The sequence below is a fragment of the Stylophora pistillata genome, chromosome 14 (assembly GCF_964205215.1).
Source record: "Stylophora pistillata chromosome 14, jaStyPist1.2, whole genome shotgun sequence".
Lineage (NCBI taxonomy): Eukaryota > Metazoa > Cnidaria > Anthozoa > Scleractinia > Pocilloporidae > Stylophora > Stylophora pistillata.
In genome coordinates this window covers 14,567,379-14,594,153 of record NC_142532.1, presented here as the reverse complement: position 1 = coordinate 14,594,153, position 26,775 = coordinate 14,567,379, and the positions used below count along the sequence as shown (strand labels likewise).

The 26,775-nt window shown below is 40.4% G+C and overlaps 4 protein-coding genes and 1 long non-coding RNA gene across 7 annotated transcripts in view; 3 read left to right on the top strand and 2 right to left on the bottom strand.

Annotated features, from left to right (window-relative positions):
- Positions 1 to 568: 568 nt before the first annotated feature.
- On the bottom strand, positions 569 to 3,085 carry LOC148716705 (uncharacterized). Its single transcript, XM_088745677.1, has one exon. The coding sequence runs from the start codon at positions 1,908 to 1,910 to the stop codon at positions 1,275 to 1,277; it is 636 nt and encodes a 211-aa protein (XP_088601803.1). The 5' UTR covers positions 1,911 to 3,085; the 3' UTR covers positions 569 to 1,274.
- A 5,348-nt stretch (positions 3,086 to 8,433) lies between these two features.
- Positions 8,434 to 11,840, top strand: LOC148716704 (uncharacterized). Of its 3 annotated transcripts, XM_088745113.1 has the most exons (4): positions 8,434 to 8,555; positions 8,741 to 8,823; positions 9,308 to 9,591; positions 10,208 to 10,798. In XM_088745113.1, the coding sequence occupies exons 1-3, from the start codon at positions 8,442 to 8,444 to the stop codon at positions 9,321 to 9,323; spliced, it is 213 nt and encodes a 70-aa protein (XP_088601239.1). In that variant the 5' UTR covers positions 8,434 to 8,441; the 3' UTR covers positions 9,324 to 9,591; positions 10,208 to 10,798. The 3 variants fall into 3 exon arrangements, with proteins under 3 accessions (XP_088601239.1, XP_088601238.1, XP_088601237.1); XM_088745112.1 differs by lacking the exons at positions 8,434 to 8,555; positions 8,741 to 8,823; positions 9,308 to 9,591 and adding exons at positions 9,603 to 10,121; positions 11,709 to 11,840 and having other exon boundaries at positions 10,208 to 10,478; XM_088745111.1 differs by lacking the exons at positions 8,434 to 8,555; positions 8,741 to 8,823; positions 9,308 to 9,591 and adding an exon at positions 9,603 to 10,121.
- LOC148716703 (uncharacterized) lies at positions 11,091 to 15,199 on the top strand. The gene is made up of 6 exons (XR_015995189.1): positions 11,091 to 11,096; positions 11,820 to 11,892; positions 12,537 to 12,574; positions 12,860 to 12,892; positions 13,214 to 13,255; positions 13,927 to 15,199. It is a non-coding gene; the product is annotated as an uncharacterized LOC148716703 (long non-coding RNA).
- Positions 15,200 to 22,285: 7,086 nt separating this feature from the next.
- Positions 22,286 to 26,775, top strand: part of LOC111334189 (uncharacterized) — a 56,652-nt gene continuing 52,162 nt past the window's right edge. Inside the window, exon 1 of the mRNA XM_088745116.1 lies at positions 22,286 to 22,349. The gene's annotated coding sequence lies outside the window, so the exon portion shown is untranslated. The remainder of the gene's footprint in view (positions 22,350 to 26,775) is intronic.
- Positions 25,682 to 26,775, bottom strand: part of LOC148716702 (solute carrier family 35 member G1-like) — a 1,544-nt gene continuing 450 nt past the window's right edge. Inside the window, exon 1 of the mRNA XM_088746035.1 lies at positions 25,682 to 26,775. This exon is cut by the window's right edge and continues 450 nt beyond it. Within this exon, the coding sequence (XP_088602161.1) occupies positions 25,786 to 26,775 (990 nt within the window). The 3' untranslated portion in view covers positions 25,682 to 25,785.

The window sequence follows — 26,775 nt, the reverse complement described above, 5'->3', positions numbered from 1 at the left end:
CCCTTTTTTAGCCATGTTCTACAACGTTCACCCTCATCTACACTAGGTAACCCATGTTCTACCACGTTTACCATCATCTACCCTAGGTAACCCATGTTCTACCACGTTCAATCTCATGTACCCTAGATAACCCATGTTCTATCACGTTTACCGCTATCTACCCTAGGTAACCCATATTCTACCACAATTACCCCCATCTACCCTAGGTAACCCATGTTCTACCACAGTTACCCCCATCTACCCCAGGTAAACCATGTTCTACCACGTTCACCCTCATCTACCCCAGGTAACCCCTGTTCTACCACGTTTACCATCATCTACCCTAGGAAACCTATGTTGTACCACGTTTACCCCCGTCTACCCTAGGTAACCCATGTTCTACCACAGTTACCCCCATCTACCCTAGGTAACCTATGTTCTAAAACAGTTACCCCCATCTACCCCAGGTAACCCATGTTCTACCACGTTAACCTCATCTACCCTAGGTAACCCCTGTTCTACCACGTTTACCATAATGTACACTAGGAAACCTATGTTGTAATAATAATAATAATAATAATAATAATAATAATAATAATAATAATAATAAGACTTTATTTATTGAGGATAGCACGTGATAGTGCACAAACACTAATAAACTTGTGGTCCTCTTAATTACAATAAATATATAAATGCAAATACAATAGAATCAGGTGGTATGATACCTTCAAAAAGGGAAATTTTTTACATTATTTGAAACATTTTTATTAGTCCCTCCAGTGATAACACTCACTGAGAGAAATTGTTTGGCACTGTTGTTGACACCATCTGTTACTATAGCAACAGGACCACGCCCACCAAACCCTCATTTTACAGGCATCACGCCAACAACAATAACTCTATAACAAAAAATCCCATGGCTCTGAAATTTTCAGGATGTCTTATGCATAGATGGATCTGTGCAATGAACCTAAAGCATTTTATACAACATGATTATAACCATGTCAAATAATGAAAAACTTTCACATAAACAAATAATGGGCCCCTTCTGGAAAAAAATTTGCCTGCCATTGAATCATCAATTTACCTTTGTACTTTGTTTTAGGTTTACTGCACAGAAACACCATTCAAGATTTTCTGTGGAAAATTTCATGAAATTATCTTAAATAGTTTTTGAACTGAACATGTTGAGCTACTCGGAGTTCTATCAAAATGCAGTTTGATGGAAAAATGCATTTAAAAGTTGTATTTGGGTTTGAAAACCCTCTGTTCAATCTCTGAGCAAAGGAAGTGTCTTAAAATGCTCCAGCAGCATAAGTAACACCCTCTGCTTGTTGGTTCTTGTCTTCTTTCTTCTTTCTTTGTCCCCTTCGGACCTTTCTCCTCTTTTTCCTTTCCTCGCTGTGTTTGTACTCAGCACCACGAATTCGATCCATGTCAAGGTGCCTACACCCCTCTTCTGTGTATTTTCCTGGGGAAATTTTGAGTGCTTTTAGAAGCAGTAGAACAGTCCTTGCTCCAATATTGAAGTGGCTTATGGCATCAAACAAGCCAAATTCCAGCAAGTCAGCTCCCACGAAAACTTCCTTGGGAATGCGCTCCCACACCATTCCATTTACAGCTTCATTCTGGTTTTGGGTTTTTCCATGGAGGCATTTTTCTAACAAAGAATCTTCACTTAATCTTTGGTATACAGGTTTGACTTTTGCAATCACAGCATCAGGCAAACCAGGAGAATGTTTAAAACTGTTTCTGTCTCGCTTGAAACCACACCAGCTCGAGGGTCCAGTTGGACAGTGGGTGTGAAGATCACGCCGTTCACTTGAGGCACAATGGAAGAAACTTGCATGTATTGCCTTTCTCATTCCATTCAAGTCTCCAACATTAGAACGAATAGCAATTCCATAGTAGTTCTGAAGTTTGTCAATCATGGCATCAGTGAGTTTTCCTTTCCCACCGAGAGCAGGAGTTTCTTTCTTTAGTTTTCTGAGTGCTGTGCCAACTCGTTTTTGCACATGTCCTATACATTCTTTCTTAGCAATTTGTATTCCATCTGCAGAGTAAACATCCTTGACTCTATTGTAACTTTTGCTGTCACCATCTGAATACAAGTCAGTATAACGAAGCTTGTGAGTTGCAACAGACCGTCTAAAAATACGATCTGCACCCTCTGATTACATATTGAGTATCTGGCTGAAACCACAATCCAACGATTTATTCTATTGCCTTCTCTTGTTTAGAACTCGGTACTTCTAAATTCTGATGTTTCAATTGCTGTCATTTTTAGATGTCCAAAACTCATGTTTCCAGCCACAACTCTCGCAAAAGACTCGAAGACTCGAAGCACATCCCTTACTTTCTAAGTGGTTTTCCGAAAGCACGATGCTGAATTCTCCACAATCAGCACACCTCATGGCAGAAAATGCCATGCCGAGTAGCTCCATGTCGACAAACCTGAAGCCCGTTAATGTTGCCTCCACTTCGTAAGGTTCTTCAACTTTGCCAGGTTTTGATTCCATGGCATCGGACTTAAGCAAAAGCTTTTCCGAAGACACAGACTTCTTAGTATGTTGACCGAGGGTGTTCGAACCATGTGCTTCTTCTTTCGCTTCTTTCGTCCTCTTGGCATTTTCTTTCGAAGGTTTCGTGAATTGATTTCCCGAAAACTTCCTTTTAGGACGCCTTATTGCACGATGCTTCGGAGGCATGGTTGTTAACGTGAAAAAAGAACGAGAAACAGGATAAAAAACTCAAAACGCCACGCCACTAGTATTGTTGTGAATTTCGCAACGACAATTTTTCGTGTTTCGCAGGCTCATCAACTACGATGGGCTAATCGTTGTTATGTACGGGGTAACAGAGAGTCCCTTGTCACGCAACGATCGTTTTCCGGGCGAAAACAACTATTGGGGGATTGTTTCTTCACTGTAAACAAGATAAAAACAAACCTGTTGCCCCTGGCAACCAAAGACCTGGTCTCAAAAATGAGTAAATACTGGACAACAAATAACATTTTCATGAAAAATTAAACTGTGGCGTTAATACCAAGTGAAATACGGACCTTTTCCAGCAATAAAAATTTTTAGGTAAAACTTCGAAATTTTTGCCTTTTTTAAGGTATCATACCACCTAATATATTGAAAAAAAAAAAAAAAAAAAAAAAAAAGATTACAAATATAAATAGAAATTTAGCTAATTACAAATAATATTTAATTGATAAAATATATAATACAAGATAATATAAACAAGTAAGAATATATAAAACTACTATCAATAAAATTTACCGATTAAAATGAGCTAAGCATGATTTGTCATCATAATAATATTTAAATACGTTGTCTTTAAAGGCCTTAAGTGTATTAGACTTTTTTAATTCAGGCTTTAACTGATTCCATAATTTTATGGCAGAAACTAGAAAAGTTTTCCCTCCTTCTCTAGCCCTTTTAAACTTAGGTAATAAAAAGTTGTATTTACAAAATCTAGTGTTGCGTGAATGTACTGAACTTAATAATCTTAAGCTATCATTAAGATAATTAGGTACACAATAATTAATCCTTTTAAATAGTATTGAACATTTAGCTATCTTAGTAGAGTTATAAAATGGTATCCACTTTAAACGATTGAATAGCATAACTGATGAACTACGTGGTTCAGCATCTAATAAAACCCTAGCAGCTCTCTTTTGTAGCCTAAGTATTCTTAAAAGAGATTCATTAGAGCAAAGTGACTGCCATGCAACATTGGCATAATCAAATAATGGCTTAATCAAACTATTATAAAATAAAAGTCTTTGGTTAAATGGTAAACAAAGTTTCTAGGTAACCCATGTTCTACCACATTTATCCCCATCAACCCTAGTAAACCCATAATCTACCACGTTTTCCCCCAGCTACCCTAGGTAACCCATGTTTTACCACGTTTACCCGCATCTACCCTTGGTTAACCATATTCTACCACGTTGACTCTCATCTATCCTAGCTAACCCATGGTCTACCACGTTTACCCCCATCCACCCTTGATTAGCCAAGTTCTACAACGTTCACCCTCATCTACCCTAGGTAACCCATGTTCTACCACGTTTACCCCCATCTACCCTGGTTTAGCCATGTTCTACCACGTTCACCCTCATCTACTCTAGGTAACCCATGTTCTACCCCGTTTACCCCCATCTACCCTTGTTTAGCCATCTTCTACCACGTTCACCCTCATCTACCCTAGTTAACCCATGGTCTACCACGTTTACCCCCATCTACCCTTGTTTAGCCATGTTTTACCACCTTTACCCTAATCTACCCTAGGTAACCCATCTTCTACCGCCTTTACCCCCATCTACCCTTGTTTAGCCATGGTCTACCCCGTTCACCCTCATCTACCCTGGGTAACTCATATTCTTTCCCGTTTACCCCAATCTACCCTTGTTTAGCCATGTTCTACCACGGTTACCCTCATGTACCCTAGATAACCATGTTCTACCCCGTTTACCCCCATCTACTCTTGTTTAGCCATGTTCTACCAGGTTCACCCTCATCTACCCTAGTTAACCCATATTCTACCCCCTTTACCCCCATCTACCCTTGTTTAGCCATGTGCTACCACGTTCACTCTCATCTACCCTAGGTAACCCATGTTCTACCCTATTTACCCCCATCTACCCTTGTTTAGCCATGTTCTACCACGTTCACCCTCATCTACCCTAGTTAACCCATGTTCTACCCCGTTTACCCCCATCTACCCTTATTTAGCCATATTTTACCACGTTCACCCCTATCTACGCTAGTGAAGCCATGTTCTACCCCGTTTATCCCCACCTACCCTTGTTTAGCCATCTTCTATCACGGTCATCTTCCTCTACCCTACGTAACCTCTATTCTACCACAATTACCTCCATCTACCCTTGTTTAGCCATGTTCTACTACGTTCACCATCATCTACCCCAGGTAACCCATGTTTTACCCCGTTTACCCCCATCTACCCTTGTTTAGCCATGTTCTATCACGGTCATCCTCATCTTCCTTAGGGTAACCTCTATTCTACCACAATTACCTCCATCTACCCTTGTTTAGCCATGTTCTACTACGTTCACCATCATCTACCCCAGGTAACCCATGTTTTACCCCGTTTACCCCCATCTACCCTTGTTTAGCCATCTTCTATCACGGTCATCTTCATCTACCCTACGTAACCTCTATTCTACCACAATTACCTCCATCTACCCTTGTTTAGCCATGTTCTACTACGTTCACCATCATCTACCCCAGGTAACCCATGTTTTACCCCGTTTACCCCCATCTGTCCTTATTTAGCCATGTTTTACCACGTTCACCCTTATCTACGCTAGTTAAGCCATGTTCTACTCCGTTTACCCCCATCTACCCTTGTTTAGCCATGCTCTACCACGTTCACCCTCATCTACCCTAGGTAACCCATGTTCTACCCCATTTACCCCCATCTACCCTTGTTTAGCCATGTTCTACCACGTTCACCCTCATCTACCCTTGTTAACCCATGTTCTATCCCATTTACCCCCATCTACCCTTGTTTAGCCATGTTCTACCACGTTTATCCTTATCTACCCTCGGTAATCCATATTCTTCCCCTTTTACCCCCATCTACCCTTGTTTAGCCATATTTTAACACATTCACCCTAATCTAGGCTAGTTAAGCTATGTTCTATCCTGCTTACCCCATCTACCCTTGTTTAGCCATGTTGTACCACGTTCATTTCAATCTACCCTAGGTAACCCATGTTCTATCACGTTTACCTCCATCGACCCTTATTTAGCCATATTTTACCACGTTCACCCTTATCTATGCTAGTTAAGCTATGTTCTACCCCGTTTATCCCCACCTACCCTTGTTTAGCCATGTTCTATCACGGTCATCCTTATCTACCCTACGTAACCTCTATTCTACCACAATTACCCCCATCTACCCTTGTTTAGCCATGTTCTACTACGTTCACCCTCATCTACCCCAGGTAACCCATGTTTTACCCCGTTTACCCCCATCTACCCTTGTTTAGCCATGTTCTATTACGTTCATCCTCATCTACCCTAGGTAACCCATCTTCTACCACGTTTACCTCCATCTACCCCTATTTAGCCATGTTTTACCACGTTTACCCTCATCTACTCTAGTTAATCCATATTCTACCACGTTTACCTCCCTCTACCCTTGTGTAGCCATGTTCTACCACGTTCACCCTCATCTACCCTAGGTAACCCATGTTCTACTCCTTTTACCCCTATTTACCCTTCTTTAGCCATGTACTACAACTGTTATCCTCATCTACCTTAGCTAAGCCATGTTCTACCCCGCTTACCCCCATCTACCCTTGTTTAGCCATGTTCTATCACGGTCATCCTCATCTTCCTTAGGGTAACCTATATTCTACCACCATTACCCCGATCTACCCTCGTTTAGCCATGTTCTACCACGTTTATCCTTATCTACCCTAGGTAACCCATATTCTACCACGTTTACCTCCATCTGTCCTTATTTAGCCATGTTTTACCACGTTCACCCTTATCTACGCTAGTTAAGCCATGTTCTACTCCGTTTACCCCCATCTACCCTTGTTTAGCCATGTTCTATCCCGGTCATCCACATCTACCCTACGTAACCTCTACTCTAATACTATTACCCCATCTACTCTTGTTTAGCCATGTTCTACCACGTTCACCCTCATCTACCCTAGGTAACCCATGCTTTACCCCGTTTACCCCCATCTACCCTTGTTTAGCCATGTTCTAGCATGTTTATCCTCATCTACCCTAGGTAACCCATGTTCTACCATGTTTACCTCCATCTACCCTTATTTAGCCATGTTTTAGCACGTTCACCCTCATATACTCTAGTTAACCTATATTCTACTACGTTTACCCCTTTGTACCCTTGTGTAGCCATGTTCCACCACGTTCATCCTCATCTACCCAAGGTAACCCATGTTCTACTCCGTTTACCCCCATCTACCCTTGTTTAGCCATGCACTACCGCGGTCACCCTCGTCTACCCTAGGTAACCCATGTTCTACCACGTTTACCCCTATCTACCCTTCTTAAGCATAAATGCATTCAAAAGCGATGCAGTATGGATCCAGAAAACAAAGGACCCTTTCCTTTCGCAATACTTGTATGGACTATGTAAGGCCTACATGAAAAAACTACGCGAAGAGCGGCGGAAAATGATACCAGTTTTCGGTAATTTGTATTGCCAGTATATTGCGATACCCATTTATCTTATTCAGTGACTAGCTTAGGGGTGCTGATGCTCGCCACGTGCAAAGGTTTTTTTTTCCATTAACCAGATATAAAAATTAACATAGAAACTATAGTGAATGAATTGCAACTTTCTACAGGTAGTCGACCCAGTTTGATTGCAGTCTTAATTTCTACACTTGGTACAAATTTAGAGAAATATCTATGATTGTTTTCATTTTTATATATCAATTGATATGTTGGAATGTTATTGTTCCAGGTGATTGGAAGCAAGCCACAGATGTTTGGGTCCTGAACAAGTCGATCCACATTGATGATACCGGAAGTGTCATTCCAAGGGATTCACAGAATTACATCCTTTTGGATGATACATCCCTTCCTGTTTTGACCGGAATAACAAGTATGTTACTCCGGACTTACATGCATAATCGACGCAAAGGTACCTTTTACACAAATAAAGGCATATGTTGTTCTATCTGCGCAATATTATACCCATGCATGCATTGCCACCAGAAAAATCCTAAATCTAGATAATGGAGAAAATCTGAGGATGAGTAGTAATCTTAACATAACATATACATGCACTTAAAATAGTAACAGCAACGAAATAATTGCATTTGTTCTAATTCTTGTGATGTTGTAGCCATTGATGACGGGTAAGCTCTGCAGAATCTTATTTTGGCTGAGCAAAATCTGCTGGCTAATAATTTCCCTAAAGGTCTTATGACCATCGCATGTGTCGCCATTGGTGCCAATTATGACCTTGTCGTCAAGAAGTTCGGTGGATGTGCTCTACCTGTCTTATTTGGAGCCCCACAGTCTGCCAAAACGACGGCACTAAAAGCTGCTCTTTCTGTTGCTGGCAATACAGATATTTTACAAGGTATGTCGTGCTCTCTTTTTTCTTTTATACTGCATTCGTCCCAGTGGGGAGGTTTTATCAATGAATAGCCGAAGGAGGAGTCTCAGAGGACTGTTCCCTACTCAGCATGGAAGATGAATTGATTGCTACTAGGTAGTATATGGTTTCATAGAAAAAAGATTTTTTAATCGATTCAAACCACAGACCAAAATCACAAACATTTAATTCTAAATCTTTGATCTAAAGTACTATGGTCTCCCATATGCAGTTGCCATCTGAGACAATAACGACATTAAAGTTGATAGTTTTCCAGGTTTACGTTACCAGGTGTTAGGAGATGTGTGCTTTCCATTAATCTGTATTGAATACTTTTTTTTTAAGAAATGACTTTCAAGGCGATGATGGATGCCGTTTGCAAGACATCCATTCCATTTGGTTGGGATGATTGTCAAAAAATTGCGACAATGAAGCAAGTTGCAACAGCCCTCTTTAACCAAGTAAGCCTTCAATTTGTATCCATGCTATTTCAATGGGTTTCCCTATTTTTGGTGGTTTCTTGTTCTATATTTGATTTGGGATATTAGAATTTAATAAGTTCTTTTTTAAATGTTGAGACAAGTGTAGATTCGTTAGTATCATCAAATGGCTCGATTATTAATAATAATATTAAATATTTATCAAGGGTGGCACCAAGAGTTACCACGGGAGAAAAATTCCTAGAACATTCCCCATCATGACAACAAATGTTGACAGAAAAACACTCAAGTAAGAAAATAATGTTTTACATTCATGCTCATAATAAACACTTCATTGCCACACAATAGAATAGAGCTCTCTTTCTGAGCTGATTGTCTCGCTCGAAGATTTTTAGCCGAATAGTATTCACCTGCTAAGAAACGAGCGCAAGATTGAAAATTCCGCTTACATTTTACAAGAATAGAGATGTTTTTTGATTCGCTTTCAATTCAACAACTGCGGTCGATACTAAAAGCAGTTCCTCACTTCAGTTTCATGTTATTTCAGCACGGTAGCACTTATATATGGATATAAACCATTGCTGCTCACCAGTAATTAGTAGGGAACAACGTGCGCACTTTGTTATAATTTGTAATTAAAGTACATCATGAATTCTCGCTTTCAATTGCCTTTTACAAGCAGAAACACTGAAATATGTCTTATCTACCAATATAAACTTCACACTGGGAAATTTCAGAAATTTTTATTAATATATACATGTACTTTCTCGTAGGATATTATCTAGGTGATGAGAATTCAATTCGAAACACTAGACCCTCTGTACAGGTCTAAAACGTACAGAGACAGGTATCAACTTTTAGAAAATGCCATGACCGATGCAAGCGCAAGTGTGGCAGTTGTCACTGCGTTCATGAGGCAGAAGTTGTCCACAACAACTGATGGCGACATTGACCATTTTACAGATCTTCTGGTAGAGATGGCAGACGATCAAGAGTTAGTTATAGATCAGAGGGCCTTAATGTCCTACTCTCTCCTGTTTTTTTTTTATGCAAAACGGTGAGTTTACTAATGTAAAACTAGGGAACAAAGAAAGTTGATAAATGTTTGTTCGTCTTGGAGATTCATAGTATGCCCCATAGCCGCACTAGGATGGGATGCATCAGTTCTGTATGCCGACACTTCAGTTCTCATATTTACTGATGAAGTTAATGCATTTAAAACAGGTCGAAGTTAATAAGAGCATGAATAGGAAGTTAAAGCCATAATCTTAGAAAATAGAAATAACCGAAAATTACGGGTCAAAACAAAATCTTGCATTAATCCTGGTTAAATCGTGACTTTTATTTAATCATGTCTCACTTAAGATCTGTTGTCTATTAAATTTAATGCAGATTCTTGAGAAGGTAGGCTTGCCAGAGCTGTTTATTCTCGTAGAGTAAAAAATGGAAAAAGTTGTGCTGCCATGTTACGTGGAAGTATCCTATGTCACTGCCACATCTGTTCAGTTGCCAAAGCAAGTTTGCAATGACATCGACAAAGTGTTGAAGAACTTCTTGGGATCAATTACTGTTTCTAACGTTCAAAACGTAAATATTGATTATTCTTCTTATTATTACCTTTTGGATATTATAAAATTTGACCAGCCATAATTATCATTTGGCTTGCTTGTCAGGTGGCTTCCTTTGTCAATAATAGAATAAAGCCCTCTCGATGTGGCTGTGGGGAAGCTGTAGCCTTTAACGTGCCTTCCTTAGCCAGGCACATGAGGGTAAATGGTATCGACCCAGTGATAACCGACGCCACTATAAGGCATTTCATCACCTCCAAAGTTGTTGGTTGCGTGGGGAAGTCGAATAAGTTTTGGAGCAGAACAACAAGCTGGACATCTGCCCACATAAGTAGGCGTTAGCTTGATGCTGAAATTTTGGGTGAACTTGATAAAGGTAAAGATACACAATTTAAAAGATATTGCTCGTTTGAAGGAATTTTAATATGACCTCGCCTAAACCAATTGATATAATGAATTATAACATAGCCAAAGTAAAGCGCGCGCTCTGATTGGTCAATTTAGCGTCCCCCATTTGCCCATGGGTGTACGCTGCTGACGTGAGCAAATGCAAAGACTATTTTTCCGCGCGCGCTTATTTTTTTCTGGTCACGTAAAATTTGTTAAACAAAAGGGAAACTCTTTAGCTACAATGTGCTAATGTTATGTTATAAAACAAATGGTAAACACCACAGCGTACACTATTGAGTTATGGATGCACTTGGGAGGTTTGCTAAGCACTCAAGAAGCTCTCGGCTATCGCCTCTAGCGACTCTTACGCTTCTTTCGTGCTTAGCAACCTCCCGCGTACATCCATAACTCAATAGTGTACGCTGTTGTTTTTACCATTTGTTAAATGTACATATAGGTGTGCACAAGTGGGAGTATCTGGAGTCCAAAATGTCATACATTCTTGTGAATTAAGAATACATACACACGTTTAAAAAACGTTGCAATTTGAAAATATATAGATATACCTTTTCTGTTTTCATCTAAAGGGTGACGGACGATGCAGGTATGTTTCAAATCAAAAGAACCATGCCTTGAAGAACTGAAAGTGAAATACCCTTGTCGGCAACTGTTGTTCCTTTTCTACCAGTTTATATCGGTTGTCACCTTTTTTTCTTGAGAAGACTATTGCTGGTTTAAGAGAATATTGTTACCTTGAAGGCCTTTTTGATGTTTTTAAAATCTGTTCGTAAAACTGCTTCGACCGAACTATTAAAGACTACACACCACAACAAGTACATAAGTACATAAGGCTTCTGTGATAGTTATGGTTTGCAAATCATTGCTTTATTTTCTTGTTTGCAGCTTTTTTATCACTGACTACAAGTACCGCATCTCGTATGTGTATATGAATTGAATTTAATGACCTAAGTACAAGTAATTTACCATAAAAACAACTAAACCAGACTTGTTATCAGTGAAAGTTAGATGAACAAATTTCACAAAAAGTTCAGTTTTTTATTGTCTTCTAGGCAGTGTTTTATTTGGTTTAAAAAACTATCCAAAAGGAAGCTTTTGACTAAACGAACAGATGAAATATAACCCTGGGATTAAAAATTCGCTAGAGGAAGAAAGATAATTCATTGACGCTCCTTTTTCTAAATCGATTCCTTAACAGGTACAGATAAAGGCGAGACAAGCTCAACTAGCGATTTTCAAGGCAAGTTATACAACTGAAAATAAAATGCGGGTTTGAAAAGTAGACTGAAGAAAGAAAGAATACTTATAGAAGCTTCTTTTTCTAGTTGAGTCGCTAACAGGAACAGATACGGGCGAGACAAGTTCATCGAGTGATATTCAAGGCAAGTTACAATTTTCAGCCTCACGTGTACTCCCTGGCTTCAGTTAAGTCACTTGTATGATATCTTTTTAATCACAGGATGAAGTTTTGAACCTATTTTATGCAAGCTTTTTCCAATATTCCTATTCAGTGCGGGGTGCCCTAGAATCATACATTCTTTGGGTTAGGAATAGCTCACTTAAAAACCCCATGGTAAAGGTTGTAAAGCATGCTCGCCTGCATCGTCTAAATATGACAAAATTTTATAAGTTCTTTCTCACGTTGAAACTTCAGTAAAAAGCTAGCGAAAAATTAGCTATTGAGTAATGAGAGATTGAAGTAATGCGATAAACCTCACAATGATGCAGTTTTCTCATTCCACTTATTAGCTATGTCACCTTTTCCTTCAGGTGATGTATCAACAGATGCTGAGCAAAGTACTCCTAGGAATGTTGATGAGCTTGATCTCCTTCTCCCCTTAGTATTTGAAGGATTGTTCAATTAAAATTAGCCATATTAAACATAAATATAGAGGCAATAATAATAATGTTCACACGGTCACAAAGCAAGGTGTTCGCCATTAAACTGGCGAAGATCTATCGTTGTTTCCACGATCTCTAGATGATGTTTACTTTTGACTGTTACACATCTCTTAATCTTTTTCAGACGCGATAATTGTGAGTGATACTGAAAAGAAACAAAAGGTATTCTTTTCTGTTATGGTACACCCATAAAATACGTGTCCTGTTCCGGGAGATCTAATCTCTTTGTTATACATTTTTATATCCTGCAAGAAACGTCAGTGCATCTTTGTTATTATAAAATTGCTGTAAATCGGAAAACGAATTCCATGGAAAAAAGGGGAAGAAACCATTTCTTTTACAACTTTGCTGTGAGGTGTGATCACAGTGACTTAATCATCGCTGTTCTCAAAGTCTATACCTACACAAACGATGTGACCTAATGATGTTTTTGTCCACTGTTTATAGAAAGTGGGTACCCAATGTCTTCAAAAGTTTCAGGTAAAAATCCATAATATTTAACTATGGAGGATGGAAACTTCATGTTATAATTCATTGCTTAAAAATGGTTTGCCGTTAGAATGTGGAGGTTGAAAGGCAGAAAGTATACGAAAAGATAAAAATAACTAGATTCATTTTTCATTGAGTGTATACTCTAGTCACGCATAGAGGGTGTCCAAACGTGGAACGTTTGCTGGAAGTTTCACTCATATATATCAACTACCAGTCGGTTTTGCTTTTTCATCATTGCCTAATGATTCTGTTGTATGAGAAGTAGGAAGTAGATTTTTTGTTACATGATATATTTCTTCTTTTCTTCAGCAACTGATAGAAGGCAAGTATCAAAGACGAAAGAGCACAAAGGTATGCAAAAACGTGTAACAAAGATTTTAGAACTTCGGTATAATCTTTCAAAACCTACGTTGTGAAATGTCATATGTGACGTTTCCTTTTTTTTCCTTCTGACACAAACCTGTCTTCAGGAAGGGGAAAGAACAAGTTAAAAGATGCGCTTACTCCGGCTGAGGACCTTCCCGCGAAAAGAGTTCGCAAAAAGATTGCTATCAGGTACAAAAACTTTACCTGAAGCAAGAACAAATCATAGCATGTTCAATGTAAGATTTAAAGGTCCTACAGTATGGAAGTCTATGAGTGAAAAGTCTTTCAAAATTTAAGGCATCAGTGCAATACGATCTCGTTTTGAATTATTATCAGAGATATGTATTTATATCATCTTAGATTGCAATTCTGTCTTTTCCCAAATTATCTTCTTAGTTATTTGTTTTTTAAATTCTGTAGACCTTTGTAGGCCTTGGAATAAATTATTTTGTATAATATGTATTTGATGCTATAATGTTGTTGCTGATCAGTAATTCATTTTCATTCAATGTTGTTGTCTACTGATTACCTGGGTCCGCTAGTCCCTATGGTTACTCCAGATAGCCAATACTCATTTTATTTTCAATATTGTTTTTTAACTTGACAAATACAAGAGCAGAAGTAATGATTGTTGTTGTTGTTGTTGTTGTTGATAGGGAATGAAGATACTAAACGTTAATCCAGGTGGAGATGGCCGAGATCTTTCTTAAATCGATATTGCGTTTAATTAAAACCTATCGTGTGAAACGAGAATAGCAACATCGTTACTACCCGCTGAGGGGAATTAAAGTTCACCACTAAGCTAAATTTTATCCGATTCGTACTGGTTTAAATTGATCACGAGACGCGATAGAGTTAATCCGTGGAGAGACACTATCGGCCCGTAGTGCCCGTCCGCGGAAAATCAGTGAAAAAATTTGAATGGCTTGACGGCCGAGAAGTTAGGCAGATCGGTTAAACAATGACTTTTCAATTCTGACAGGTATAACGTATTATTTAGCCAATGTACAGTTGCGAATTAATGACATTTGTGACAGGCTGTACGCATGAATACATATTTGATTGATCTGCATTTAGTGGGTTTTCGCTGTTTTTCAACTAGCGCGAGAAAGAAAATTTAGTGGTGAACAATAAAGACACTAGAGTGTTTATCGGTCTGATAGTTGCCCCTTGGAATTTTGATGTTCTTTAAAATATTTGCCCTCGGATAGTGACTTTTGAACGTATTTGTGTGACCTGAATAGAAAGACATTGTTATTGAAGGGTGAAAATGGTCCATTTCGCATTTACTTAAATACGATATAAGAAATAAACCAAGGCAAAAGTCCTCAGTCAAATACTGATTTGAAATGGTTAAATGTATTTTTGTGAAATGAAAGGCGTCACGTTTTCTCCGCAGGGTGAAAATGGTTGATTTCAAAAAATAGTTACTCTTCTTATCTTGCTGCTTTGCAAAATGAATAAAAATCCTTATCATTGATTGTAGATTACTCCAAATCCTCGTGAAAATCACCTTTAACTTATTAGAAAATATATCTGCATTATTCTTTAATTTCGTTACATCTCGCCTGGTTTCGTTTGGTTTCGTTTCGCAAAATATTGTACTAGTAAGCCGTCGATTTGTTGTTCAATAAGCCTGTAAATACATGTTTTTTTTTTGAACAATTACAAAACTTTTACCAGAACATACAGTACCGCCTGAGAGATGATCGATCTGGTTTAAAGTTGTGATTGGTGGCGAAATGTCCTCTGTAAAAAAGAAAAAAAGATCTGGCCGGCTTACAATAGTGACCCGTAGTTAAATAGTTTTGTTGTGTTAGGTCATACTTTTAGCGATTAGATTTTTCCTAACAGATATCACTCCAAGACTTCTTCCATTGACTTCAGTTAGAAACAGTGACTTAAATAATAAACACTTGCATTACTTTACTTTGTAACTTTACTTAGTCGTGATACCAGGGGCGTTTCTGTCTTGGGTAAAAAAATTGCATAAATGCTCGAAGTGAGAGTTTTGTTATCGTTAAGAACCCCGTCACCATTCCCGAGGTTTCTTATCTAAACTTTTGCGAAATGCACTTTAGATAGGCATCTTTTCCCCTGAAAAGAAATTAATCAATGCTTTTGTAAGTGCGTAATCAATCGAATTTCTAGTCCCTTATAATGTCCTTTAAAACCTGAAACGTACTACACTCAAGGAAAATTTTTGCTTCAAGAACTTTTTACAAGATAAAACGATAAACGAGCGATGTTACGCTGAAGAGAAAGAAGCAACGAAGATGTACAGGGTGAAAAAGATAGCATTAAGTCTATGGAAACAGCATGAATAAAGTACAGCTTTAGAGGGGTTGCTGCTCGTGGCTTTTATCTTCTCTTCCATTCAGAGGAAAATAAAAGAAAATGTAAAGGGATTTTCAATCTACTTTGGAAGCGCTACTTAACGCTTCTTTTCCCAATTTTCTTTAAGTGGTGCGACGGGGGTCATTCTTAAGGTTGTAAATGAGCCGAACGCAGGCGATATAGGCATCGTAGCGGAAAAACCAATCGAGCAGTGCACTTATTATGTTAGCCCGAATTGAGACGAGCGTCTACTGAATTTTTATTTGTTTGTACGCCAACTTGGCAGCTATCTGTGCAGCTTATCCAGATGAAAGATTAAAGGGCTTTTGTCATGATGCTTTTGAACTAATTACAAAAGTGCATAATAAGGAAATTTATTACAAGACTCGGGCAGTAAGAGGGCCAATAACTAAAATCCACGAATCAAAATGCTCTATTGCCGGTCAATATTCTCTCAGTATTGGACTGGGCATTGTCCCGAATAGTCCTGAATGATACCGCACTTGTGTCCCTTCGAACTTCAGTCGTATGATAATATATCTTATTAACCAAGCTTGCTCGGGACCCTACTGGAAGAATATCGGCCCTCGGTCTTTTTTGTGCGGACCGAGCGCAGCGGGGTCCGTACTGTCAAGACATCGGGCCGATATTCTCCAAGTGCGGCCTTCACGCTTGGTTAATAAGATATATGTTTTCCGCAGATAGCTCAACATCAGTTAGATTTGTAACTTTTATTACACTTGTAAAAACCAACGAATAAAAATGTGTCCATATTCCACGTATTTGCAGAGTTCCTCTCGACGATAGGAATTCTGATCCCCTCAGCCTGTTCTAGATTCCAAGTGACCTTTATAGGCCGTCGACTTCTTCTTCAATACAACTCTTAATACATGAATTTTTTTGGGCTTCGATAAGTAATAAGCTATCATTGCTACGAGGTGTAACACGGCTTGAAACTAAGGAAAATAGCGTGAACGAGGAAAAACATGGGTTACCTGGAGTTTAACATGGTAGAACATGGGTTACCTAGGGTAGATGAGGGTGAACGTGGTAGAACATGGCTAACCAAGGGTAGATGGGAGTAAACGGGGTAGAACATGGGTTACCTGGGGTAGATGAGGGTGAACGTGGTAGAACATGGCTAACGTAGGATAGATGAGGGTAAACGGAGTAGAACATGGGTTACCTAGGGTAGATGACGGTAAAAGTGGTAGAACATGGCTAAATAAGGGTAGATAGGGGTAAACGGGGTAGAACATGGGTTAACAATGGCGGCTGAGGTTGAACGTGGTAGAACATGGCTAAACAAGGGTAGATGGGGATAAACGGAGTAGAACATGGGTTACCTAAAGTAGATGAGGGTGAACGTGGAAGAACATGGCTAAACAAGGGTAGATGGGGGTAAACTGGGTAAAGCATGGGTTACCTAGGGGAGATGAGGGTGAACGTGGTAGAATATGGCTAAACAAGGGTAGATGGGGGGTAAACGTGGTAGAACATGGGTTACCTAGGGTAGATGAGGGTGAACTTGTTAGAACATGGCTAAACAAGGGTAGATGGGGGTAAACGTGGCAGAACATGGGTTACTTAGGGTAGATAAGAGTGAACGTTGTAGAATGTGGCTAAACAAGGGTAGATGGGGGTAAACGGGGTAGAACATGGGTTATCTAGGGTAGACGAGGGTGAACGTGGTAGAAAATGGTTAAACTATTAAGGGTAGATGGGGTTAAACAGGGTAGAACATGGGTTACTTGGGGGAGGCGAGGGTGAACGTGGTAGAACATGGGTAATCAAGGGCAGATGGGTGTAAACGTGGTAAAACATGGGTTAACTAGGGTAGACGCGGGTGAACGTGGTAGAATATGGCTAAACAAGGGTAGATGGGGGTAAAAGTGGTAAAACATGGGTTACCTAGGGCAGATGAGGTTGAACGTGGTAGAACATGGCTAAACAAGACAGATGGGGGTAAACGTGGTAGAACATGGATTACTTTGGGTAGATGAGGGTGAACGTGGTACAACATGGCTAACCAATGGTAGATGGGTGTAAACGTTGTGGAATATGGGTTACTTAGGGTAGATGAGGGTGAATGTGGTACAACATGGCTAACCAATGGTAGATGGGGATAAACGTGGTAAAATATGTGTTACCTAGGGTAGATGAGGGTGAACGTGGTAGAACATTGTTCATCAAGGGTAAATAAGGGTAAACGGGGTAGAACATAAGTAAATGAGGGTAGATGAGGGTAAACGTGGTACAAAATGGTTAAAAAATGGTAGATGGGGGTAAACTTGGTAGAACATGGGTTACCTAGAGTAGATGAGGGTCAACATGGTAGAACATGGCTAACCAAGGGTTGATGGGGGCAAACGGGGTAGAATATGGTTTAACTAGGGTAGATGAGGATGAACGTGGTAGAACATGGCTAACCAAGGGTAGATGGGAGTAAACGGAGTAGAACATGGGTTACCTGAGGTAGATGAGGGTGAACGTGGTACAAAATGGTTAAAAAATGGTAGATGGGGGTAAACTTGGTAGAACATGGGTTAACTAGAGTAGATGAGGGTCAACATGGTAGAACATGGCTAACCAAGGGTTGATGGGGGCAAACGGGGTAGAATATGGTTTAACTAGGGTAGATGAGGATGAACGTGGTAGAACATGGCTAACCAAGGGTAGATGGGAGTAAACGGAGTAGAACATGGGTTACCTGAGGTAGATGAGGGTGAACGTGGTAGAACATGGCTAACCTAGGATAGATGAGGGTAAACGGAGTAGAACATGGGTTACCGAGGGTAGATGAGGGTAAACGTGGTACAACTTGGCTAAACAAGGGTAAATAGGAATAAATGGGGTAGAACATGGGTTAACATTAGTGGCTGAGGGTGAACGTGGTAGAACATGGCTAAACAAGGGTAGATGGGGATAAACGGAGTAGAACATGGGTTACCTAAAGTAGATGAGGGTGAACGTGGAAGAACATGGCTAAACAAGGGTAGATGGGGGTAAACTGGGTAAAGCATGGGTTACCTAGGGGAGATGAGGGTGAACGTGGTAGAATATGGCTAAACAAGGGTAGATGGGGGGTAAACGTGGTAGAACATGGGTTACCTAGGGTAGATGAGGGTGAACCTGTTAGAACATGGCTAAACAAGGGTAGATGGGGGTAAACGTGGCAGAACATGGGTTACTTAGTGTAGATAAGGGTGAACGTTGTAGAATGTGGCTAAACAAGGGTAGATGGGGGTAAACGGGGAAAAACATGGGTTATCTAGGGTAGACGAGGGTGAACGTGGTAGAAAATGGTTAAACTATTAAGGGTAGATGGGGGTATACAGGGTAGAACATGGGTTACTTGTGGGAGACGAGGGTGAACGTGGTAGAACATGGGTAATCAAGGGTAGATGGGTGTAAACGTGGTAGAACATGGGTTAACTAGGGTAGACGCAGGTGAACGTAGTAGAATATGGCTAAACAAGGGTAGATGGGGGTAAAAGTGGTAAAACATGGGTTACCTAGGGTAGATGAGGTTGAACGGGGTAGAACATGGCTAAACAAGATAGATGGGGGTAAATGTGGTAGAACATGGATTACTTAGGGTAGATGAGGGTGAACGTGGTACAACATGGCCAACCAATGGTAGATGGGTGTAAACGTTGTGGAATATGGGTTACTTAGGGTAGATGAGGGTCAACGTGGTACAATATGGCTAACCAATGGTAGATGGGGATAAACGTGGTAGAGCATAAGTAAATGAGGGTAGATGAGGGTAAACGTGGTACAACATGGTTAAAAAATGGTAGATGGGGGTAAACGTGGTAGAACATGGGTTACCTAGAGTAGATGACGGTCAACATGGTAGAACATGGCTAACCAAGGGTTGATGGGGGCAAACGGGGTAGAATATGGTTTAACTAGGGTAGATGCGGGTGAACGTGGTAGAACTTGGCTAAACGAGGGTAGATGGAGGAAAACGTGGTAGAACATGGGTTACCTAGGGTAGATGAGGGTGAATGTGGTAGAACATGACTAAACAAGGGTAGATGGAAGTAAACGTGGTAGAACATGGGTTACCTAGGGTAGATGACAGTCAACATGGTAGACCATGGCTAACCAAGGGTAGATAGGGGTAAAAGGGGTACAACATGGGTTAACTAGGGTAGATGAGGGTGAACGTGATAGAACATGGCTAAACCAGGGTAGATGGAAGTAAACGTGGTAGAATATGGGTTACCCAGGGTAGATGAGGGTCAACATGGTAGAACATGGCTAACCAAGGGTTGATGGGTGTAAACGGGGTGGAACATGGGTTCACTAGGTTAGATGAAGATGAACGTGGTAGAACATGGCTAAACAAGGGTAGATGGGAGTAAACGCGGTAGAACATGGGTTACCTAGGGTAGATGAGGGTAAAGTTGGTAGAACATGGCTAAACAAGGGTAGAAGGGGCGTAAACGGGGTAGAACATGGGTTACCTAGGGTCGATGAGGGTGAACGTGGTAGAACATGGCTTAACAAGGGCAGATGGGGGTAAACGTGGTAGAACATGGGTTACCTAGAGTAGATGATGGTGAACGTGGTAAAACATGGCTAAACAATGTAAGATGGCGGTAAACGGGGTAGAACATGGGTTAACTAGCGTAGATGAGGGTGAACGTGGGAGAACATGGCTAAAGAAGGTTAGATGGGGGTAAACGGGGTAGAAGATGGGTTACCTAGGATAGATGAGGGTGAACGTGGTAGAATATGGCTAAACAATGTTAGATGGGGGTAAATGAGGTAGAACATGGGTTAACAAGCGTAGATGAGGGTGAACGTGGTAGAACTTGGCTAAAAAAGGGGAGATGGGGGTAAACGGAGTAGAACATGGATTTCCTAGAGTAGATCAGGGTGAACGTGGCTGAACATGGCTAAACAAGGGCAGATGAGGGTAAACGTGGTAGAACATGGGTTACCTAGGGTAGATGAGGGTGAACGTGGTAGATCATGACTAAACAAGGGTAGATGGGGGTAAACGTGGCAGAACATGGGTTACCTAGGGTAGATGATGGTGAATGTGGTAGAACATGGGTAGACAAGGCTAGATGGGGGTAAACGGGGTAGAACATGGGTTACCTAGGGTAGATGAGGGTGAACGTGGTAAATCATGACTAAACAAGGGTAGATGGGGGTAAACGTGGTAGAACATGGGTAAAAAAGGCTAGATGGGGGTAAACGGGGTAGAACATGGGTTACCTGGGGTAGATGAGGGTGAACGTGGTAGAACATTGTTAATCACGGGGAGATAAGGGTAAATGGGGTAGAAAATTAGTAAATGAGGGTAGATGAGGATAAACGGGGTAGAACATGGCTAACTATGGGTAGATGGTGGCAAACGTGGTAGAACATGGTTAAATAAGGGTAGACGGGGGTAAACGTGGTAGAACATTGGTTAGCTAGGGTAGATGAGGGTGAACGTGGAAGAACATGGCTAAACAAAGGTAGATGTCGGTAAACTGGGTAGAACGTGTGTTACTTAGGGTAGATGAGGACGAACGTGGTAGAACATGGCTAAACAAGGGTAGATGGGGGTAAACGTTGTAGAAGATGGGTTACCTAGGGTAGATGAGGGTGAACGTGTTAGAACATGGCTAAACAAGGGTAGATGGGGATAAACATGGTAGAACATGGGTTGCCTAGTGTAGATGAAGGTGAATGTGGTAGAACATGGCTAAGCAAGGGTAGGTGGTGGTAAACGTGGGAGAACATAGCTAAGCAAGGGTAGATGAGGGTGAACGTGGTAGAACATGACTAACCAAGTATAGATGTGGGTAAACGTGGTAGAACATGGGCTACCTAGGGTAGATGAGGGTGAACGTGGTAGAACATGGGTTACCTAGGGTAGATGGGTTTAAACGAGGTAGATTATGGGTTACTTAGGGTAGATGAGGGTGAACGTGGTAGAACATGGCTAACCAAGGGTAGATGGTGGTAAACGTGAGAGAACATAGCTAACCAAGGATAGATGAGGGTGAACGTGGTAGAATATGGCTAACCAAGGGTAGATGTGGGTAAACGTAAACTGGTCTTCGCGTACTACGTCGATTAATTCGAAGCTTCAACATCCCCTTCCCTCCCCGGTAACCTTCCTGGCATTTGAGCTTTTCAAGATTGTTTTGTTCGAATTCCCGCCTGCCCGGACAAAAATTGTTTAAATACCCCATCTAATTACTTTGTGATAGGGAAAGTCAGCGACCGTGACTTTCTTCACATTGACCAAGATTTAACACCTACACACCTTGTAGACCTCTTCTTCTGAACCATTCATTCGCAAAAGTTAACTATTTAACTTTAAACACCTCTATATTTAAGGATATAATACTTTTTTTCTGTTAGAAAGATTTTGGCATTTCCTGCTCCACCCCAGCTAGGCAAGGTTCAAGTCCCCCACCCCCACCCAAACAAAAACATTAACAACGGTCAAACGCCCATTCAGACTCACCACACAACACAGCCATGTTGCTTTTAGGAATAAGTACGAATGTGTCTGAGAATTAATCTGTTCCTTTTTCCTGTGCTGAGAGCTTGGGATGGCTATGGAGTAGCCAACAATTCCCAAAAGTTGTCTGACTCAGAACCCATCACCAGTACTCTTTATAATTACCTCTAGCAGATAGGATGAACCTGGGAACACTGGGAACTAAAACCAGTTTTGTCTCAGGTTTGTTCAAATATGCCAGACAAGAGTGACAAGAGCAATGCGGTAGGTATTGTTTTCTTTCCTGCATTTACTTTTTTCATTCGTGATTATAAACAAAGATAGCAAATGGTGCCTCACTAACTTCCTCTGTGATCTCAAAATTCATTCACATGCTTAAAATGTTTTGTTTCCCATTTCATTCCCTTAACAAGATTGCAGTACATCGCCATGCTTCGTCGCGCATGCAATGTTTAGATAAAACAAAACAATAGCAAAGCAATTGCTTGACTTGTAAGACTATTCTTTGTTTGTACGTGACGTCGGCATAAATTAAAAAACCAGAGTCAGCCATGTTGGGTGATAACCACACGCAACAATCCGCGTAACATAGCTGTCTGAAGTGTATGGTGAAGGTGTTTATGCACATACTTGTCAATGTCATGCATTCTAAATAGCTGACAATACTATTATAGCTGTACAATACTGTTATTTAAGACTTGTGCTGTAGTTTGGATTGTAATATATTTTGTGTGAACGGTAAATTTTTTTCGTTGGATACTATACCACCACGTGCTTTTAAAATTGCGGAAGCCATTATGATCATTTCACAGTTTTAGTTTTCCCTCTTGTCATGCCATATGTCTGTGTTGTGTTTGGTCGTTTTACATGTATGAACAAGCAAGCAATTGAAAAGTAATTATTGTTTAAGGTTTCAAGGCTTTATGTTTATTTATTTATTTTTTACGCATCTTGGTGCATACGCATATAGTTTAGTTTGAGATTCAGTTAATTACTGATACTTGTGGGATTGGTGCTGTATTTTCTAAATATTGATAATAACAACACAAATTTGGGGATAACTACGCGCATACTTTGCGGAAGCCGATATCGTTTCGTTGGTAAAGGCAAAACCAGGTAAGTCACTGGCTGCTATTGACATGAAAGCTGCCATAGTGTGCTATGCACTCACCAATTTATCAGAGTCCTTTGTACCACTTGATCGAGCTGAACTTACAACCAGTTTGATTCCAGGTACTTTATGCACAATTTTTCATCTAAAGGCCTTAGAGATGTAGTTAAGGCTAGCCATAATTTGTCAGTAAAGAACTTCAGTAATTCTCAAGTTGACAAAAACACAGCTTTAAGGTACACTTTTGACAAGCAACATTTAGTTTGTGTCGCAGATGCTAGTCATTAATAGATACCTATATGACAAACAACCATGAAGTTCAGTTAGTATTTTGACAAAGAAAGGAGCACCCTCAAAGTAATATTTTGGTGGTTTCTCAGTTAATTTTTTCTATAAGAAATTTAACAGATCCAGTCTCCTAAAGGCTCTTCTTTTAACTTCAAACATGACATGTGATACCATTTTATCTTGAACAAATCATTGTCACAGCCAATTAATGTGCTACCTTCCAAATCTTGTTGACAATAGCACCACAGCCCTTCCTCTTCTTCATAACCAGATGATGTTGATGAAGATGGGGTGGTTAGAGCTTCACAGTCTGGGCAATTATTTTACTTCCCCACAATTTCAGGCAAAATGTACTCGCTGAAGAAATCAGAGGAAACAGAGTGCATCTTCCCAAAACTCTTGGTCAGGGAGAATTTCTGCACAGAGATCAATTGTTGTTAACACCACAAAATCACAATATTCAACCCCACAGATAAAAATCTGGGCCTTAATTTGGTAGTTGGCATGACATTTGTCAAGATGAACTTTACCAGACTCATCTTTCTTTAAACAAAATTTGTTTTGGCCAGCAGTCTCAGCAATTGTGGAATCCTTGTGCGCATATAGACATTTAATTTCACACACAACCATCCCACAGCATTTGCAGTCAATAATCTCATCAGGGGAAGCTCCCAAGTATGGCCATCTTGAATTTATATTGAGACCACTGTCAGAAATTGTCTGACAGTGGAATTGATTCATATCTATCTGGTAAGCTTTGCGAGCACTGCCCTTGTTTCACAACCCCACCGTGTGGCTGCAGTTGCAAACTTATAGGCATCAGGGTAGCATGTGGACTTGACAAGACTCTTAGCAGGCTTAGTCGTATTTGTTTTGCAAGCAGTTTTTCAATTGGAAGCAGTAATATGACCTGCCTGCCTGCCATTTGGTACCAAACTTTATTTTGTGACTGCTTTCTAGTTGAATATTCTATTGCTTGACACTCAGGTTAGCTGACCGTGAGAGTTTCCACAGTGTATTCGTTGTTTTGCAAAGAGGGAAGTCGAGTGGCTCGCTCCGAAGTACTTGGCGAGCACCAAGGAACCAATTAAACGCCAATGATAGAGCGGCGCACGAGACTCACGCACACAAAACAGGATCTTAGTGTGGGTAAAACTCAAGGTCAGTTTTACCAACCCAAACATAACCATCTATGAAACTAATAATTCTCAACTATAACAGGCGATTAAAATGTCTAGCACGGTAAGAAGGAAATCCGCGAACCGAGCCAAGTTCAAGCACGCACTAAAAATAAAAGATCAAAACTATAGATTTACCAAAATACGTAGACGCAAAAAGGCGAGACTTAACAAAACAAAAGGTAAACCTAAACTACTCGAACTAGCAATCCTTTAGAATACTCTACAACAGAACACCCAATTCTCAAATCAAAAATCAGAGAAATGTTCGGCAAATGGTGAAGAGAATTGTTCTTTTGGTCCCCAATCGGATCTTGGGAGTGAGAGGCTTAATCCTTCACTCCCAAGACCTCGTTGAAAATTCTCATTTCTCTCTGCTATAGAATTCGCCTAATGTTCCTCGGAGAATTTTGAATTGGATCAACTAATAATCCCTTGGTTGATAGTTTCCTTTATTCTCATCACTTGTCTACTTGATATTGTATTGATATCGTAAAGAGAATTTCTCTCTCGGTCACTCATAGGAGTTAAAGGGCCAAGCAACCTCGTTCCCAGGGCCTTTTCCCTTAGCTGAGGGTGCACCCCCAACGAAGGGAAAAGGCCATAGGAACAAAGTTGAGGGCCAAGTTAACTTTATCTATGAAACTTTTTTTTAAAATCAGTGTAATACATTTGTTCAATAAATTGAACACGTTTTTATTTAGAAAACTTTGTTTCTTAAAAACAATTCACACAAATTATTTCTCTTTAATTATCGATCTTTTAACGCTTGAATCATGTTTAGACTACCATTTTCCGGTAGTGTTGAACTTTCACGCGCTAAAGTGGTCAAATCGAGCACACTACAATTTTCAACTCTACGTGAACAAGATTTTTTTTCTACCCACATTAAAAGAAGGTTGCCTGTTTTCCAAGGATTTCTATCTAGTTCACATCTCCAGCATTTTGAATGTTATTCTAAGTTTCTTTTTTCAAGAGAGGAAGTAGTAGTTGGCACAGCTCAGTCCTCGTTTTCCTGCTACAGAGTTTAGCTATCTCACCTAGATATATTTCAGGTGATTTATGACTTTCACGTTACCTGTAAATAAATGCTAGGATAAAGGTTATTCGGTCTTTGAGCGAGTCACCGTTCAGTATTATTTGGAGCCTTTGCGTGACTCTTTTTGTTGTGTAGAAATTTCTTGATGAAAATAGAAACATTACAGAGAAGGACAAGAATAGCTCCACCAATACTGAGGCCATCTGGAACAACATGAAAGACAATCAGCTGGAGGACGAACGAAAACGCGATCCCAGTTGTGCGCACCAAGGAAATAATTGAAGCTTTCTCCAGAGTCAAGGCTTTGGTTACCAATAGTTGGCCCGAATAACCAAGAGCGCCGGCACCGAGAACGTACAGTGCGTCGTAAGTATGACAGTAAGGGAATTTGAACCGAAAATTTGAAATTAAAGAAGCTACAAGGCTTATGATTGATCCAACTACAGCGACATAGAATACGACTACTCTACTACCGACTTCTTTTGATATCTTGCGGGTGAGGATGATGGAGCAGGCGTGACAAATTGCCGAGACGACTGCGAGAAGGGTTGGAAACCAGATCTTTTCGGATTTAGGGGACTCTCCTGAGGAACCGAACAGAAATGTGGGCCTTGCTATTAGCACCACCCCTCCAAGAGTTGATAAAATGGCTACAGCATCGAACTTGCTGACGGATTCTTTGAGAAAGATGCGTCCAAGAATAGCTGTATAGACCGGGGAGGTGTAAAATATCACCCTCTGGTCAGCCAACGGCATATGTTTGACAGCATAGATGCTCAGAGCCATGCCTGTAACTCCAGTGACCCCTCGAAGCAATAAGAATTTGCTCTTCTTCCATGGATGGATGAACTTGTCCTTGAAGAAAATCATCGGCGGAAGGGAGAAGACGAGCTGTAATGTTAAGCGAATGAAGGTGACCTCCAGGCTTGGAATGCTCTCGGCCAGTTTGATAAATAGCGCCGTTGAAGAGATGAACAGAGATGAAATGATGCACAATGTTATCCCCAAGAAAGAGACCCTTTGCGTTGCCGGTGCTGTAACTTCTGATGTTCCAGAAACTTCACCTGTGTTTGA

Excerpts from the sequence above, each read along its gene's own strand:
- LOC148716705 (XM_088745677.1), bottom strand. The coding sequence starts at position 1,910 with ATGATTGACAAACTTCAGAACTACTATGGAATTGCTATTCGTTCTAAT.
- LOC148716704 (XM_088745112.1), top strand. The coding sequence starts at position 9,978 with ATGGAAAAAGTTGTGCTGCCATGTTACGTGGAAGTATCCTATGTCACT. Across the intron at positions 10,122-10,207 it reads CTGTTTCTAACGTTCAAAAC|GTGGCTTCCTTTGTCAATAA; the intron begins GTAAATATTGAT and ends CTTGCTTGTCAG.